The 18013-nt window shown below is 37.4% G+C and overlaps 1 protein-coding gene across 1 annotated transcript; it reads right to left on the reverse strand.

The window, feature by feature from the left end:
• Positions 1-1582: 1582 nt before the first annotated feature.
• Positions 1583-15681, reverse strand: LOC137290236 (very low-density lipoprotein receptor-like). The gene is made up of 19 exons (XM_067820992.1): positions 15179-15681; positions 14725-14856; positions 13542-13664; positions 13261-13374; positions 12954-13067; positions 11936-12172; positions 11629-11751; positions 10877-11005; positions 9402-9659; positions 9047-9224; positions 8517-8735; positions 8165-8283; positions 7409-7548; positions 7121-7283; positions 6786-6926; positions 5973-6071; positions 5286-5500; positions 4612-4734; positions 1583-3820 (listed from the first exon to the last, which is right to left on the reverse strand). The coding sequence occupies exons 1-19, from the start codon at positions 15258-15260 to the stop codon at positions 3776-3778; spliced, it is 2754 nt and encodes a 917-aa protein (XP_067677093.1). The 5' UTR covers positions 15261-15681; the 3' UTR covers positions 1583-3775.
• Positions 15682-18013: the final 2332 nt, after the last annotated feature.

Genomic DNA, 18013 nt, shown 5'->3' on the forward strand with positions numbered 1-18013 from the left:
GCCTAGTGTAAAGCCCCCGGTAATACTGCAATTATAAGTTTAATTCAGGTATAAGAAGTGATGAACTATTAAGAGTGTTCAGGTCTTGAATGCATCTATGCCTACTGTAATCAACCGCGAATTTAAGTCTCTGCTTTACATTGCTGGTTCACAGATCTAGCTTCCCACTGAGTTATTCCCCTTGTATCTGCTGTTTTGCGAAGGCGTACCAAATGTCTCCGTGTATTGATTGTATCGACCCGACTTTCTACGTGTCCATTACCATATGGTGTTCATTCCTGAAGGAAAAACTATTGTGTAAACGTAACAATCTGTTGGGGTTTTGTGAGGCACTCGTGTACAATGACGTCAATTCCAGTAGTCTGTGTGTGCTCAGCATGAGACTTCACATACGCCAGACATTTACAAATTTAGGTCAACTGCATTTCATCTGGCTTACATAATTTGAGGTATCCCCCCCCATCCCCCCATAAACAAGCATTTCATCACCCAACAAAGGATTGAAGTGTTCGCTTTGACATCATGATGTTAATGCATGAAAACCTTCTAATAAACCAGTTACTATAAGTGGTTTTGGATAATATGAAACTGTACATGTAAGTGTGTGACTCAAAATACTTTCAACAATCATTTTGACTAAAATAACCAGTCAATCCACTACAATCATTTTCATAACTTTAGAGGCACATTTGTAATGAAAAACGAGACGCGCATACACAGTTAAAGATTGGAACGTTGAGCAATGGGTGGGACAGTCTCAAGGACGTGTTTCAGCGTTGTAAATAACATATCCAATTGACTGTAACCTCAATTTTAACAAGAAACATTCCCATCTGGAACCTATTACTCAGTATATGATCCTTCAGATCTAATATCAACCAAAGAAGCCGTTACATCGTGACGCCAAAATAATAAACCGCAACGTCTTTCAGATTCATTTACGGAACAGTACTGACCTATACGTGTACGTGATAGTCAGGTTTGAACAGAACGGGCAGGTGGCGGGTCGGGAAGCTCAACAGAAGCTACGATTTTGTGACCTAAATACGACGAGGCACTGAATATTTACACGTGAAAACCATACGATGAAGGTACAGGCGGTGAGTTTGCGCGTTCTATATCATTCACGCAACGTGACTTTGGGGTGCCTCGAAACAGGCATATGAATGACGTCACACGAGGTGTGTGAGGACACTGTACGCAAATTACATTTGTAGTTTTCCGTAAGGTTTTTTCGAGATATGTAAAATGTCCCAGTTCCAAATAGGCATCGCCAGACCTTAGATACAGAAATAGATTGTAAAGGTAAACCATTAAATCTAAACCGCGACATAACATTAACAATCGAGGTAAGGATGGTACTGAGAAGGGGCTGAGAAGACTGCATGTAGGTCACCATTAACGAAAATGTACGACCTCAAATGCCCTGAAAAAGGCATTGAAAAGCTGTAAGCTTCAGCGGAAATCCGAAAGCAACGAAGACATAGAGTAGTCAATTCTCTGCTTGTTACAATGCCCTCTTCGCATATTTACAATGGGGTTATTAATGAGAATTCCTTCTGAACCATAACACAAATGCGTATTATCTTTAAATAGAAATTTATTACATTGCATTTTTGACCAAAAAATGATACATTCTTGATTTACAGAGCACATTATCTACACATGTACAATGGATATTCACCAAACATTTATACAGCCACACAAACAATCATACTTGCACAATCAAACGTCTTTCACTCCCGCTGACTTTCCATTCCCAATCATTCATTCTGTTGTACACTGAACTTGTCTGCTCTGAGATTCACAATTACATTATGTTCTTAAACAATATACAAGCAGCTGTACAGGATGTTAATATACAAATTTTATACAGAAAAACAAAACATTAAATATATTAACACGATGTGACTTAGCCTACTGAGAAAGAGTTCAGCAGGTTTTGCATTGTGAGAAAAGGTGCCCTCAAAACTTGAAACTCAGCTGTATGTAGGTGCATTGTATAAACCATATTATCACAACCAAACACATGAGCACTTTTTAACCTAACTTTTGCATCAGCCACATCTATGCACAATAATGACCAAACTCAAAGTGGATTTCAAAAAAAAAACATCAAAAAGGCAGTGAAAATGAATGGTAGATGGTAAAAACACAGGCAGCATAGGTGTTAATTGTGGTATGATCCAGATTTATTGGTTGAGATGATGCATACTTATTGGTTTCATATGGTTGATGTCCTGAGACTGAACACCTGTCTGGCACACCAAGAGAATTGAAATGTTTGATTGCAGAGGTGGCAGGAAGCTGATAATCTGTGCTTACCCTGTGTGTCCTGACAGCTGCATGCAGCAAGGATAGTTCTAACTACGGAATGGCTTATCCTATTTCTCACTACTGCCAGAAACGCTCATAGCAAGCACAAGGGAAAGCTGTCTATGGAGTCAGTTGTCCAGAGAATCGAGCAGCCATGTCCAAACGAGATTGACAACTTGAGCTCTAGTGAACTCCAACACAGCCTGATGCAGTAGCAACGCTAGCATGTAAACAACCACTCTATACACGTCACTATGTACATACACATCCACACTCACACAGGACATATCATCACATACATTACTGGAACATTAATATGTACACACTTGACTGAAGGACATTGTTTATTACAGGAGGTGAAGGCACATGGGTCTAGCCAACTGGCCTTCCTCCATGGAATAAATAGTTTTCTCTTGCTCTCTGCCTCGCACGTCCTTAAGACCACACTTTGTTCTCTTTCGGCCTGGTTGTCCGGCCCTGTTCCTGAATCAGTGGCTCCATCTTCATGGAGATTTATCATAGGTTGGATGTTTTCAGCAGCTGACGAAGGGAATGATTACTGCTGAAGGTACAAGCACTGTGATGGTGCACTGATGGGGAGTACTCCATGAGATCTCCATGAGATGTCCTCGGTGATGGGGGAAGCTCGCAGCACAGTGTGCTTGTTGGGCATTGGTAAGCACCAACATGTCCTGTCTAGCCCAGATCCTAGGGTGTATGTCTACGTTCCAGCCCACAATCCACAAACACAATCCTTCTGTCCGGCACATTTTTGTTCAGTTTGCAACATCCCAGTGCAGAGAGCAGGCATTTGTCAGTGGAATTTTTGTGTTATGGGGAACACATGATCAACTCAGTCATATTCAAAGTCAACAACTGAGGCAAATGATGAGTTTTTTTTCGTGATAAAGCATAAATAATGAGGGCCTCAGCCTAACTCTCACACTTTCAGGCATTGCATGCTGCTAAATGTACACACACAGACAAATCAACAAAATAATTTAATAATGAAATAAACATTCTCCGTTTCTATGAATTCATCCAAGTCTTAACAACCATAGCAAGGGAAACTGATCACAATGATGCACTTTTTGCCATGCTGGCGTGGTATGAGCAGACACCAAGTTGGCAGCAATGCAGTGAGTAAACACATGATTGACACATGATTGGCACAATACCACGGCAGTCACTTGGCAATGATGGTGAAGGTGGTGGTAGTCGTGGCGATGACAACAGCGACAACACTCAGTGGGGCAACAATGGGTGATAAAGTTCCACACAAGCATCACGTTCATGATGGTTCCATTAGCAGAGCCCGATGGCAATGAAGGCTGCTTCCTGTTATTCTGCAGTAACTTATGTTGCCACTGTTATTCACTGCTACATAACAGCACATTCTTGCTGTTAAGAAAAGCCACTAGTCAGATGATGATTGTAGCCAAGCCAGATGGTATCATGTTCAACATATAACATCACCACTGTTTTGTGTCAAGGGCTGCATGCTCTGCAAAGAAAAAAAAAACAGGATCTGTTTAAAATGTCGCACAACAAAAATTTCCCAGAATTCTAAAATCACATGAAGAAACCAAACCTGTCATTTCATCTTAAAAACTTCATTAACAACTTGATTGAGAATTCAAATAAAGATCTATTTAGGTATGACTTGGGCAACATGTTCCATACTTCATGCATAAAAACTTAACAAATAAATAAAATATGATTTCAGTTTCTGGCAACTCTGAATGGAACTCAAGCACAGCCATGTAACCTATTTCAGGCATCTTCATCCGTTTCATTTCAACATGTGTCCCAAAACAGATAATGGCTCTGCTTAGTCTGATAAGACATCAATCCTAACATAACGTACAAGCATGGTAAAATATCAAAATATCTCCCTTTCAAAGCTTTGCAGCTGTGAAATGGGTAATGATTTTTGTTTCACAACATAAACTGCAACACATGTTTGGAAAAATTTATTTTCAAAACCTGAGAACTATTCTTACAGACAAAATTGTCAGGATAAAATAGTATAGTAATATCTGTACTGTATACTGTGTATGAAAATTGGATACATTGGAATGAAATATTAACCAGGGCAGGGGCCACGGGCCATTTTGCACATTAGAATGAAAAATTTGAAAGTTTACTATTGATACAAGGGCAGTGGCCCATTCAAAATTCAGGAAATGGGCAATACTACTGAAAATGGTCCATTGTCAAAGTTCTCTTTCCCAATCCCAGATTAACCATTTATAATAACTTTATATGTCAGCACAGATACTTCACTAAACCTACCGGTGGCAACTTGTTTTCAATGGTGACGTCATCTGCGGTGGTTGTCTTCCTGTAGACGGGATTATCGAAGTTCATGCTCTTTCCATTTCCTCGGGAATATCTTCTGTACAGCACATAACCAACCTGCACAACAAACCAAGCCACTTGAGACAAATGGACAATGGGAGTAAACTTTTTCTTTAGAACTGCTTTGAAAAATACTTAGTATCCGAATAAGGTACTAATAAGGACAATATTCAATGATTGCCACCCATGATATGCAGATGCTGGTCAAGAGGCATGTTATAACACTACATTACCCATGCCCACCAAACACCATGCCAGTCAATCTTTTCAGCTAAATATTCCAAAAAGTACACTTCCACATATATATTTTACTTCATTTGAACCAATTTTCTTTTCTGTATTATTCTTTCCAAAAACTAGGAGGTTTGATTTTACAGTATTAGAATCTTGGAATCCAACAAAATGGCTGATATTTCGAACTTCAGGAAATCGCAAAGACTTCTGACTAACAAAACCAAATAACCATCTTGCTTTTCAAGTGCTTTACTGTAAATTTTGTCTACAAGCCTCTCAGGGAGCCATAACATGTAGTATTTATGTCTACAAAATCCCAGCAAACAAAAACAGCTATTTAAACTACATACAGATTTTAAACATTTAATACTTACGATTCCAAGAATGATGAAGAGGACACACAGGACACTAATGACAATGCCAGCAATATGTCCAATATTTTCTTCTGCCATATGTTCTGGTGTGTGCAGTTCTGTTGTATTCAACTGCTCTGGATGCGTGACAACGGAGTAGCCAGGACCTTCTGTTACTTCACTTCCTGTGGACACCTCGGGTACTGTAGGCTTTCTGGTGGTGACAACTGTAGGAACTGCAAATAAAAAAAATGTTTTAACTCAAAGATATACTACCATGTTCACAATTAGTCTTTTTGTTGCTACTACTAGAAGTATGCTGTTATACAAGTGTTAGTGCACACACACCAATATAAAGTTCAATACGTATACAGTGTCCATTACATGCTAAAAATTGTCAAACATTTGATGGAATAGTAAAACCATGCTTATATTTGGTTTCATGCATCTATATATTATGTATGCATTCATTTCAAACATTGAAGATTGGATTTAGATATGCATCTTAAATATCAATTACTTAAGTCGTGTAAGCCACCCTACCAATTAATGGTCACTAATGATACATAAAAACAGACAGCTAAGCCATGACTAAGCAACAAAGATGATATATACTATATTAAGCCCAAATCGGCATGAAACCTGTCAAGAACGTTGTCACCAAAATCCCTACACCTGACTGACAGAAATATGGCACTCTATCCTCACCATGACTAGATGAGCGATTGTGACTTCTATTTGGAGAATCTGGTTTGACCGGCACTGGAGAAGGACTGGCTTTGCTGGGTGTAGTACCGGTTGTAATGTCTGTGGATAACAACCAGGGTCATGCAATTGCAGCGCTTAGAAGTGGGGTCAACCATCAAGAGCAAATCTCATGATCAGGGACATTTATATTAACTATCAATGAGACAAAACATGGATACCACATGCATCTAGGATTTACAAGTAGCCTGGTGTTCATGGGCTCGGGGGAAGCTTGTCAAAGACTAGGCAAGTCTGATGAAACTAACACAATATTCTTGCAGAGGTTCAGGTCCACTCAGCGATGTAATGAGTATATATTACTGTGAATACTGTAAGTGACAACTATGTCTTGGAAGGATGTCTACAAGGTTACAGTTATGGCATGCATTACAGGTTAATATCTAAACATCTACAGATATGATAAAATATATGTCCATTAAAGTAGCAGATAGACTGTATTAGATCTCAAAAACAAACAGCGTAATTACTGGAGAAAAGAAATATTGAAATGTGAATAATACATGTTTGGATCAGTGATCTGTTTTTAACCAGTGGTAGAAATTAAACTGAACCTTTTACTAGGTGCAATTACATTCTAAAAAGATCATCTCTAAAAAGGTATGAAAATATACCAGCCTCCCCCCACCTTCATTTAAAGAGTATAGGCTAGTGTGAACTAAATTTAGTAAAAAAATTGGATAGACAATACTTTTAACTCTTAAACATAAAGTGAATTAACAGCTAACTAGCACACACGTGTTGATATGGACATACCTCCTTCAACACAGGTCTTCTTATCTGATGACAAGACTAATCCATTGGGACAGTGACAGGTAAACAATTCAGTGTTGCTGACATCGTAAGCTTTTGGCAGACAGAAGTGGGAACAGCCACCCTTGTTGACACCACACAATCCTATTATGAAAAACATTAATATATCTGATAGACATAGCAGAAAGGAACAAACATTTGTCAAATACTGAAATAAGCAACTTCCAAGAAATCAAACGACACTTTGTAAGGATTATCTTGTTGCGTGAAGTTCTCTTTCCTGAAAGGATCAACTCTAAAAATCAAAAAAGAAAAGTTTTTGTTATCAATGTACTTACTTCTTTGTATTTGTTGTCTGTAAGGATGGAATACATGTACATCCATAGGTGAATGCAGATTCAGAGCAATTGTTTCCACTTTGACTACTTCATTGCCACGTCTTCCAAACTTGCTGTACTTCCTGACAGACTCAGATGGCCAGTCTGTCCAGTAAAGGTAATCCTTTAAAAGAAAATAAGTAATGTAAGTAAATTGTTGTGAAAGATTTAAACATGCATATGGACAATGTTTGTCTACAGATTATAATTTACAAAACCTCACAACTGATACAATTCTGTGAAACTTACTTCAAAGACAGTGATGGCAAAGGGATGGTTGAGGTGAAGATGGCTCTTCAAAACAGACACTCGCTCTAATCCATGCATGTTTGAGCTCTCAATGGTGTGGCGCTTGGCATCGATCCAATACAGTCTGTTAGCAACATAATCTGAAATGACAAGAAAATGGTTAAAAATTTGCAACAATCGAGCTTATTCTGCAAAAGGTCACAGTGATTAATAAACTGAGTAACTGATAAAGAGCAAAATATCAATGACATGGAAAGACAAGTGTACAAAAATTTACACTTAAAGAATCCCTACCTACCAATCCACCTGAAATACATTGTCTTTAGGCTAAATAAAAAATGTGAAAGTTTCTCGGGCATCAGTGCGTCACTTTAATTTATGTAACAATTTTTTTATTGCCATTTTATTGCAGCGTCCTGAGCATCCATTTGTCCACTGTGTAAGAACAAGTGCCACTGAATCCACAACTCATTAACACACGCTAAACATTCCAAGCTGTATTTCTGAGGGAAAAAAAAAAAAAAAAAAAAAAATCTCAAAACTTTTTAAAAAGTCCTACTGCACTCATCACTTTTGAAAAATATGTTCCTGAGAAACATACAATTGTCTTATGCAGCCTTATAAACTAACAAGTTTCACCCAAGTATTGTGTGACTCTTCCAGCATTAAGGATGACAATTTTCTTACATTCAAAACAAAATTTGAAAATAAATTATTAATTTATGTACCATTTAATAAATATGGCTTTCTACTTACCGATTGTGAGTCCATTAGGCCAGGTGATGGTTGTGTTGATAATCACTTTCCTGTCATTGCCATCCATTCCACATCGTTCAATCTTAGGCTGTATACCCCAGTCAGTCCAATACATAAGGCTGCAGAGAAGATAACAAACTGATCATTTCACCCATAATTTTCAGGTGTAAGACCTGGCATGATTTCTGTTCAAAAAGGTATCTAAACAAAATAGTCCGATGTCAAACATGATCTTCGTCAAAGTAATTCTTTACCAAACAGTCCATGTCTTTTTTTTTTTTTCTTACCTATAAAATTACAGTAAGCAAAACATAAACTGCCTGATTTAAGTTTTAAATTTCTCTTTACTTACCCATGGTTGGGATCCAGCACTATGGCTCTTGGTTCATCTAATCCCGAGTTAATAAGGGTCTTCCTCATTTTGCCATCCAATGAGGAAACCTCAATCCTGTCAAATCCAGTGTCAGTCCAGTAAAGGTGCTCGTTGATCCAATCTACTGCAAGGCCATCAGGAGTGCTCACATCTGTGGATGCTACCTCTTCAACTGATGACTTGTTGTCAAAGTCAGCTCTGGAGAAAACAATTACATGTTGGTGTTACTCTGAATGTTGGCATTAATGACTGTTTTTGAATATCTGTAACTGAACTGCCATTTTTACACAGTACACATTACATTTTCAATACTGAAAGGCCATAACCAAATAATAGGTCTCTTTGATAGTGGCACAAGACATTATCCATTAGAAATATAATTGTCTTAACTTAATCACACAAGCGGAAGGCCTATGGTAAAAATTCTCACTAAAGTCCATTTACATTTCAATCATTAAAAACAAAAACATCATAATTGTAATTCCACAGAATCCACATCATAAATTCACCTGAAAATAGCCTCTTTCGCAACATCTGTCCAGTAAAACTTCTTTCCAGCAAAATCAAAATCCATTGCTATCGCATCAGATATATGGCCATCATCGAGAAGAAGGTTGTAATCAAATGTTTCAAGTGTAATTCTTCGAAGATCCTTTCTGCTTGCCAACAGCAGCTGTGGGTGGCCACCTGAATAAAGAATAGTTATAAGTTTAGTCACATATCAAAATTGTATCCAAAAATAAAAACAGAAAATTACATCAGCTCCAGAGGTATTCCATAAACCACTAAGAGGTTAGATAACATAGGTACTTTTCATAGGTATTTCTTAAGACATTTAGAAAATACTTTCCACAAAGGACATACCGTCAGCTTTGCAGTATCTCCTGTTGACAAGTGAGTAATTGTGAACACATTCGCACTTGTAGCTTCCCTTGGTGTTCTTACAGATCTGAGAGCAAGTGCCATGGATTAGATTGTCCTGACACTCATCAATGTCCGTGCACACAGTCTGGGAGCCATTCATGAGTGTGAAACCTGGGTTGCAGTCACACTTGTGTTTATTTCCGAATAAGTTGACGCACACATGATCACATCCACCATTATTGTCATCGCATGGATTACCTGAAAGAGTTACAAAGTCATGCTTAAGTGCTAGTGCTTCAAACATCAACAGGTCTTGTCAAGGGTATGGAACATCAAAACGGTTAGTAGTTAGTCTTGAGCTATCATTGAAAATCTGCTGAAATCCACTGACCCTATCAACTATCATTGAAAACAAAACTGAATCATAGACCACCTAAGTACATGCATATGGAATATACATGCACAAGTGACAAATAACAATAAATGTCAACGAATCAGACACTTTAAACAAAACCTGATATTTACAGTTAAACCTATGATTTTGTTATTGATGCATTTTTGTTTAAAACAAATCAAAAACAAAAGGAAACAATTTACTATTTTCAGTTTCACTAGAATTTTGTATTGCATGAGCAATTATTACTGAAGCATGATACACAATAACAAATTGTTACAAGAATTGTCTTGTAACCCAGTCACTGTGTCTAGAATAATTCTGTTGGAAGAGATACAATTACTCTGGTGATACGCATAGGTCCTTAACAGATAACTTCCTATGGAACAGGGGAAAGAAACAACACAAAACGAACTACAATTAACAACAGGAATAATGCTTAGATCGAGATGAGGCTTAAGTGCTCAGAGCAATGTGCTACTCAACAATTAGGAATACATATATGATAGAAGTAGTCTTTTTTCATGTGAGCTATGAAAAAACAAAACAAAACAAAAGCTCAAGTCTTGGATGTGCGAAAGCAAATATTTGCTTAAGATCTTGACAATTTATAATATTAAAGTGATAAACATTGCTAAACAGATTAAAAATACTAAAGAGTCAAAGGCGTCACAATCTATGTATCTACAGGTGCACAACAAACACAGTACACAAAGTTTTAACATACCATGTGCTGCAGTAACAATAGAAGAAATAATACCAAAATAAATACAAGTGTTTTGGTCTCAATCTTGAAAAACCAGAAATATATAATCAGTAATTGGAGTTTGCATGAGAGATCAGAGTTACATTTTACTGGATTCACATAAATTATACTTCTGTAAGACAACTGAAATTAATATGAATGACAGAGCACTCAAAACTAATAAAAAAAAAAATCAATGACAGAACGCAATAATCTAACAAGTTGTCAAACTCTTCTGAATCAATTTGTATCCTAGTTAGTAGAAAAATCTTCAAGTCAAATACTAATCGATAAAGTAACTGTCCAAGAGCGTCAGAATATCAGAAAGAAACTTACGTGCACAGCCTTGATCAGGGTTTTCATCTTCCATATTTTTGCAGTTAGCAGTTCCATCACATACAAGTGATTTGTCAATACACTCTCCATCACCACAGTGAAAGTCAGTTTCTTTGCATGGATGTGAGGCTGAAAAAAAAACCAAAGACATAAGCTACTGGGAAAAAAATAACAAAATAAAAACAAAAATTAAATCTTTGCAATGTTGCATGACAAGTGTCAGGTGTTGGAATAATCACAAGTCAACCAAAAATGAAATTTACTTAGGATTCAAAAAAAAGTACTTTGGAAGCCAGTGAGAAGTAACATACCGACTTGAAACTTTACAAGTCTACTGTCCTAATTCTGACACTAATAACAATTATTAGACTTAAACTGAACTGACAAAATAGTAAACTTATCTTCTACATGTAGGTTTTCAGTTGTCACAACACTCAGCAAATTTAATCAGCTGTTGAAAATAAATAAGCTGCCACCACATTAGCAACACTGGTTATGTAATGACCCGGGACATACATTCAGGGGCTTTTCGAGGAGTTTCCTCTCCCTCTGTATATAGTCTCCTTGCTTCCATGAAGTAGAGGGAACTATATAATTGAAAATGTTAATTTTCACTGCCATTAGCAGCAGAACTGGTGGATACTGAATTAAATGAAGAGTCAGGTTGCCAACGTTACCAAAATTGTTAAGAAAAACAGTTGTAATCATTACATGCACAACAGCAACATTACATGTATTCTGTTTCCACTTACGCGGACAGTCACGTTCATCTGAGCCATCCAGACAATCCTCGTCACCATTACACCTCACAGATTTTGACAAACAGTAACGTTCTTCCAAGCACATGATCTGATCACTGCGACATGTTAAGGTGCCTGAAGCAGTAAATTATAATTATATGCACAGATACAACATTCAAGAAATAAAATTATCTTCTGATGTACAAATCACATCCCCGAAAATCTTGTCACAAAAACTTAACCCAGTTCATTAGCGTGTAATGTATTTAATGTGAATCAGAATGTTAAATTGTAAACCATGAGTGAGAAATAAACTTACAGTTCTCATCAGATTTATCTTCACAGTCAACATCATTGTCACAGTACCAGGACTTGTGGATACATTCACCAGTAGATACGCATTTAAACTGTGACTCTGAGCAATCAGACGTAAAGTTGTCACAATGCAGTTCATCGCTCTGGTCATTGCAGTCAATATCCCGATCACAATGCCAGCTTCGCTTGATGCACGGGCCATCATGACATTGAAATTCATCTTCTTTACATGTCGTGTTCTCTAGAAGTAGATTACATTCCGTGGTACAGTATTTTGTAACGTTCAATCATAAAGCATGTCCATTCTATAACCTGAAAACAGCCATGGAAAGTAACATGTTATATTTGGGATTGCACTTTCTAAGTCAAGTACAGATTCCAGCACTTTTGTTGGGTTGAGTTCCTTCTAGGGTGTGAACCCACATTCTCAGAGTCAGACACCTATCACCAGCACAATAAGTCAGCTGCCTAACCCGCATACCCGGACTTTCAAACAAGTGCATGTCAGACAAGTGGTAGTCTAGAGTGCGGAAAGTGTACTTATCTGATAAATATATAGTAGCCGAATCTGTACTTTACTGAGAAAAAATTCATCCCATATATAACATGTTACATTTGACCTCTCTCTACATGGCTGTGTAATCATACCTTAGGATGTGGGAGCCATGCCAATTTATACTTATTACAGAGGTACACAAAGTTTGCAGTCTAGACTCAGAGGGTGTGGGTTTGAATCCCTTATGTGATTCAATCCAACAAAAGTACTAGAAACTGTATTTTACCAGGGAAAGTGCAATCCCAAACATAACATGTAACATTCGGCCATTTTCTAAATGGTATCGTGTAATCACAATCATGCAAATAACATTTTTTTCTTTAAAAAAAAGAAATAGAAAAACAGCTTGTATTTTATTTACTAAGACAATGCTTTTTGTCTATGCTTTCATAAACCTATCTCTCACTGTAAAAATACTTCTATTCTTCTGTTCTAGAGCCACTTCTATGAATATTGACTAACTTACCGCAATTGACTTCGTCAGACCCATCTTTGCAGTCCTTGTCGCCATCACATCTCCATCGTTGTGCTATACACTGTCCATTAGAACAGCTGAATTCATCTACCTCACATGTGGTATCTGAAATAAATGAGCTAAATTTTACTGAAGTTACACTATTTTCTCAGAATTATGAAACACAAACTACCAGAAAATTGTGTGAAACTTATGGTGAAGTAATAATTTCTAACAAATAAATAATATCAATAAACATAATCAGTATCGATAAAGACCTTCAGAAGTTTGGTTCTTGTTTAGTTGAAGGAATACTTACTGCAGTGTTCATCTTCCCCATCCACGCAATCTGATGATCCATCACATTGCCAGTCCCCAGGAATGCATACACCAGAATTGCAGACAAACTGATCTGGACTGCACGTTCTACTATCTGAAGTACAATAATATATCTTTAATAAAACCTTAAGGCTGCACAATTCCTAAAAGTACATAGACTTAAATATATATATTTTGAAAAGAATATTTGAATGTAGCACATTGACTTAAATGGTTTTCGCAGTCATGAGATCATTATAATTATTAATTTAATACACATACCACAAAGTTCGGGGGATTCGTCGGAACCATCCTTGCAATCATCATCCTTGTCACAAGTCCATCTCGTCGGGATACATTTCTTGTCCTGACAGTGAAACTCATCTTCTGCACATGTTACGGTTGCTGGAATAGAAGACACGTCATTACATTTCAACGTTATTTCAGTATTCACAGTCAACACGCATATTCGCAATATTCCAGTTTTGTTTTCATAGGTTCGATTTTTATCCACTATTGTCGAGATTTTGCGAAGAAATACGACTTAAATACTGGATTAGATCAGATCCTCGTATTGACATATTTGCACTATCAAGGAGGCAACGTCACTGGTTGCAAAATGATTTATGTAGTTGTGACATTTTGTCGGATAAAATCAGGAAAACAATTCTTACGTAAAGTTTACAGGATCTTGATTTGTGAGAACGCACACAGCTTTGGGAACACGTGTAATTTCTTTAGATTAGTGTTGTCAATGTAGTTAGTCATGGTTGATTGACCCGTCATTGACTACCGCCACACCTACACATTTCGTAACACTCGTATGGTGTGAGCCACCCTATTTTACCAACACAAGTAATTACCTTTGATAGTAACCATATACGAATAATTTTAATCGTACAACAAGAACGCTTTGTTAATAAAATGCATGAAACCGGCGTTCATTCATTGAAAAATAACGTTTAATTTTCAAAAGAACTTGTTGTTTTTCAAGGAGGGTGGAAACTGTAAGAGCCAGCAAAAATGTTATGCATGACAATAATTTGACCTCGTAAAGTCATGCGCAAGGCGCGAGACGGCTAGGGAGATATGATTGGTCAATACGAACCTGCCGACCTCAGCTGAGTTATTTCAGCCAATTGCTGTACAGTAAATGCGAGCATGACCTCTTGGGGTTACACACTCTACAGCATGATCCGAGTAACGAGAATGGAACGATGTTATCGAATATACACGTTTGTTCGCCTTACAAAATGCCACGCCTACCCAAATAGAATGGCCTATTCAGTGATAAGATAAACCATCATATCTAACCAAGTTAGTTCATATGTGCGAAAATCTGATAATAGTGGCTAGACATTTAACAATACGAGTATGATAATATTCTGATAACACCATACGGATATATACTCCTGTCCTCTACGACCTTTTATCTATATATGTGTTCTGAAATATTGGTACTTACGACAATTGATCTCGTCCGAATCATCGGCACAGTCAACATCCCCATCACACCTCCAACCCATTGGGATGCATTTCGCATTTGCACATTGGAACTGGGTGCTTGGGCACGAGCTGTTGGTTGGAGGATCTTCGCCTGGAAGACGGGAAAATGGATAAATCTTAATCTTGTTTCTACAAATATGGTCATTAAATTAAAATATGATAATGAAATGCTTAACTTTACAAAAGGGTAAGTGTCACCTGGTGAGAATATCTCTATCAGTCTGAGAAATCGATCGACTGACCGGTCCTGTCGGAGACATTAAACGATACGTACGGGGTACCTTGATGAACATAATGTATTCTTTACTATGTGACGGACATCGTGTAAACCTGTATGAACGTTATTAAAAATATCGCGATTCAACAATGTTGTGAAACATGCCATAATCTGTTGCTTCGTTGTCTTAACTTACCGGTAACACCTTGTATCAGGAACACAGTCAAAATTGACGAAACAAGGGCCAACGTATCTATCCTCCTGGAGAAGATCTTCATATCCTTTACTTTATATCCCTGTCTTGATCAGAAATTACTAGAAGAGTCTTGATCCAAACAAACAGTGAAATCACAATTTCATTCGAGACAAACCGGCCGGCGTGTTCCGAGTTGAACGCAGTCAGGCTATGGGGTGACTTGAAACCGTCTGAGGACTACCGTGGCTCTTGAGTCAAATGAACATCCACCCTCTTCTTGAGTTGAATGGGATGTGAGAGATTGCAGTGGGTCCTGTTGCTTTTCCTGTGTTAGTATTTGGATGTTTCTTGTAGTAGGTACCCACGTCCTCCTGATCCAAAGTCACAGCCTGAAATAAAGTGAACCTTCCCAGGACTTCAGTGGTGCGACTGGCGGGCGTATCCCATGTTACCAATCCCTGAACAGCCAGTAAACAGACTCGTCAGTCGGCATGAATATTAATGAGGATCACGCGATTGTATACGTTGTGGCATGGTGACCCAGAAACCATCACATTATCGTGTTTTTTCTACAAAACATAGGTAAATGAATAAAATTTGTCAGAAGTTACATGTTTACCTATTGGGATATTTACTACTTTGGTTGTTTCAATTTTTACTCCGGATATTTTATGCCATGATTCTACGAAGACGACCAAAACATGAACTTACAACTGTGCGTAAACCGTTCATTCATTCATTGGGTGAGTATCGCGCGAACCATGACCTCTCTCGGTGGCCCGTTCTTGAGGTCCGATGGACATGTGCTTATATTTTGAACAGTTTAGACATTGAATCAATGCAATCATTGGTGCTTTTCAAATCTGTTTTAGTCTTGAATGTCACCGACGTCTCTGTAAGAATTTTGCAAACTGTAGGAACCTATCGATATAATTTTAATCAGTATTCAGTTGAGAAGATATGCGTTAAGAACAAATATACATATATGTGTTAAATAGTTTTAAGTTTAGGTTCTAAATCCTCACGTTGTTTTTAATTTACAGTATTTAAGTAGTATTTTCATTTGTTTAAGTTAAGACGCATCGTACAACATTCGTATCACTTCAGATAGAATTGTTTGGGGGTATCTAGCTGTTACTGCTTGTTGACCATGCTGGCTGTTTGCCAGACAGATCATTCTTTTCATTATCATGTTTGTCATGAACATATACCTGACAGATTTAATTAATGTGTGAACAAGATTTATCGTATTAATTTAAGTCATAATAATGTACTTTTACTAATATTTCATAACTTTATAGGAATAAGTTTAATACCACCGAAGGACATATGTTATGCGAACATTATTAACAATGCAATTCTATCCTTGTGCGCCACATTATTGTATTAATACATGTCTTCGCCAGTAGCTTATCATCATGTGGAATATATTAATCAGAAATTGGTAATGATATTATCCCAGTTGCGTAGACTGATCACTAGATTGTCTGGTCCAGATCTGCAGGACCCATGAAGGTCCCGGGGTAGAATAGGCCTTCAGCAAACCATGCTTGCCATAAAAGGCGACTACACGCTTGTCGTAAGAGGCGACTAACGGGATCGGGTGGTTAGGCTCGCTGACTTGGTTGACACGTCATCGGTTCCCAATTGCGCAGATCGATGTTCATGTTGTTGATCACTGGATTGTGTGGTCCAGACTCTATTATTTACAGACCGCCGCCATATAGCTGGTATATTGTTGAGCGCGGCGTAAAACTAAACTCACTCACTCCCAGATTTGCAGACCGCGGCCATATAGCTGGAATATTGCTAAATACGTCGTTCAACAACAAACAAACACACAAACAAGGGACTGACGTTTCCTGTAGGGCGGCCGATAGTTTTCATCTCTGCCAGGTCGTCCTAAAACTATATCCTCACTACCAGTATAGTTTCTTTGGCACTTCCGTCTTCACCATGCAGCGGAGATGAAATAAAAACGTTGAGGTGTTTTGCAATATGACCAAGTGTTTCCATAAAAATAATTTCTGGCCTATTTCAAAATATTTTGAGATAGTTGTATCAATTAATTTCTGATAGTAATACATTTTAAAATAGATGTAACGATCGTTAATATTTCTCATGTTTGCCGTTATTTTAAGTTTAATCGTATTTGTTACGGAGTTTGCATCGAGTGCCACATGTGTACACCATTTCAGTTTCTTTGATTCTTTATTGGGAAGGGTTTTTGTGAACGTGAGGTTATTTGTTACAAGTTACGTGAGATTTTAATTTCCGAACGCACCTTTTCATTATCCTAATTTCCCAATCCCTGTAACACAGAAAGCAGTCTCATCTTTTTGTCTTGTAAGCAATTATATGTTTTAAAATGTAAATACTTGTAAGAATAAAACATGCATAAGAAATTAAGAATGCGATATAATTATTAATATGTTTGTTTCAATCACGATTATATCAAGATCACTAATTATATATTTTAAAATTGTTATACATTGCAAACAGTTTGCAAATCACCCGTCCTAGATTGTCTCGTTTAAGGAATTTTTAGGATTGTTTGATTTTGATTTTCCTGCCAGAAGTTTCACATAATAATAATGCTCTCTTTTTAAATACCTGCCCGTCCAAATTAGCGCTCTGAAATAAACAGATAATGTTTCTCTTAACTGAAAATAACCTGTTTAAGCTGTTTACTAAACAACTATCCAAATAGGGTCCATGCAGGTAGCAGAGGTACTCTAAGTCCCCATGGTCCCTAGTATGGGGCTCTACCTTCAGTTGTTGGCGAGTTATAGCCTGTTTTTATATTGTATTGTTCAAATAGTGATATTAGTTTTA

Source organism: Haliotis asinina, chromosome 7 (genome assembly GCF_037392515.1).
Source record: "Haliotis asinina isolate JCU_RB_2024 chromosome 7, JCU_Hal_asi_v2, whole genome shotgun sequence".
Taxonomy (NCBI): Eukaryota; Metazoa; Mollusca; class Gastropoda; order Lepetellida; family Haliotidae; genus Haliotis; species Haliotis asinina.

What these genes read in the sequence shown, in the direction of transcription:
- LOC137290236 (XM_067820992.1), bottom strand. Translation starts at nt 15,260, where the DNA reads ATGAAGATCTTCTCCAGGAGGATAGATACGTTGGCCCTTGTTTCGTCA. An exon ending in GTCTGACGAAGTCAATTGCG is followed by an intron (nt 12,173 to 12,953) that starts GTAAGTTAGTCA and finishes ATCTACTTCTAG; the next exon opens with AGAACACGACATGTAAAGAA. An exon ending in GCCTAATGGACTCACAATCG is followed by an intron (nt 7,549 to 8,164) that starts GTAAGTAGAAAG and finishes TTGTCATTTCAG; the next exon opens with ATTATGTTGCTAACAGACTG.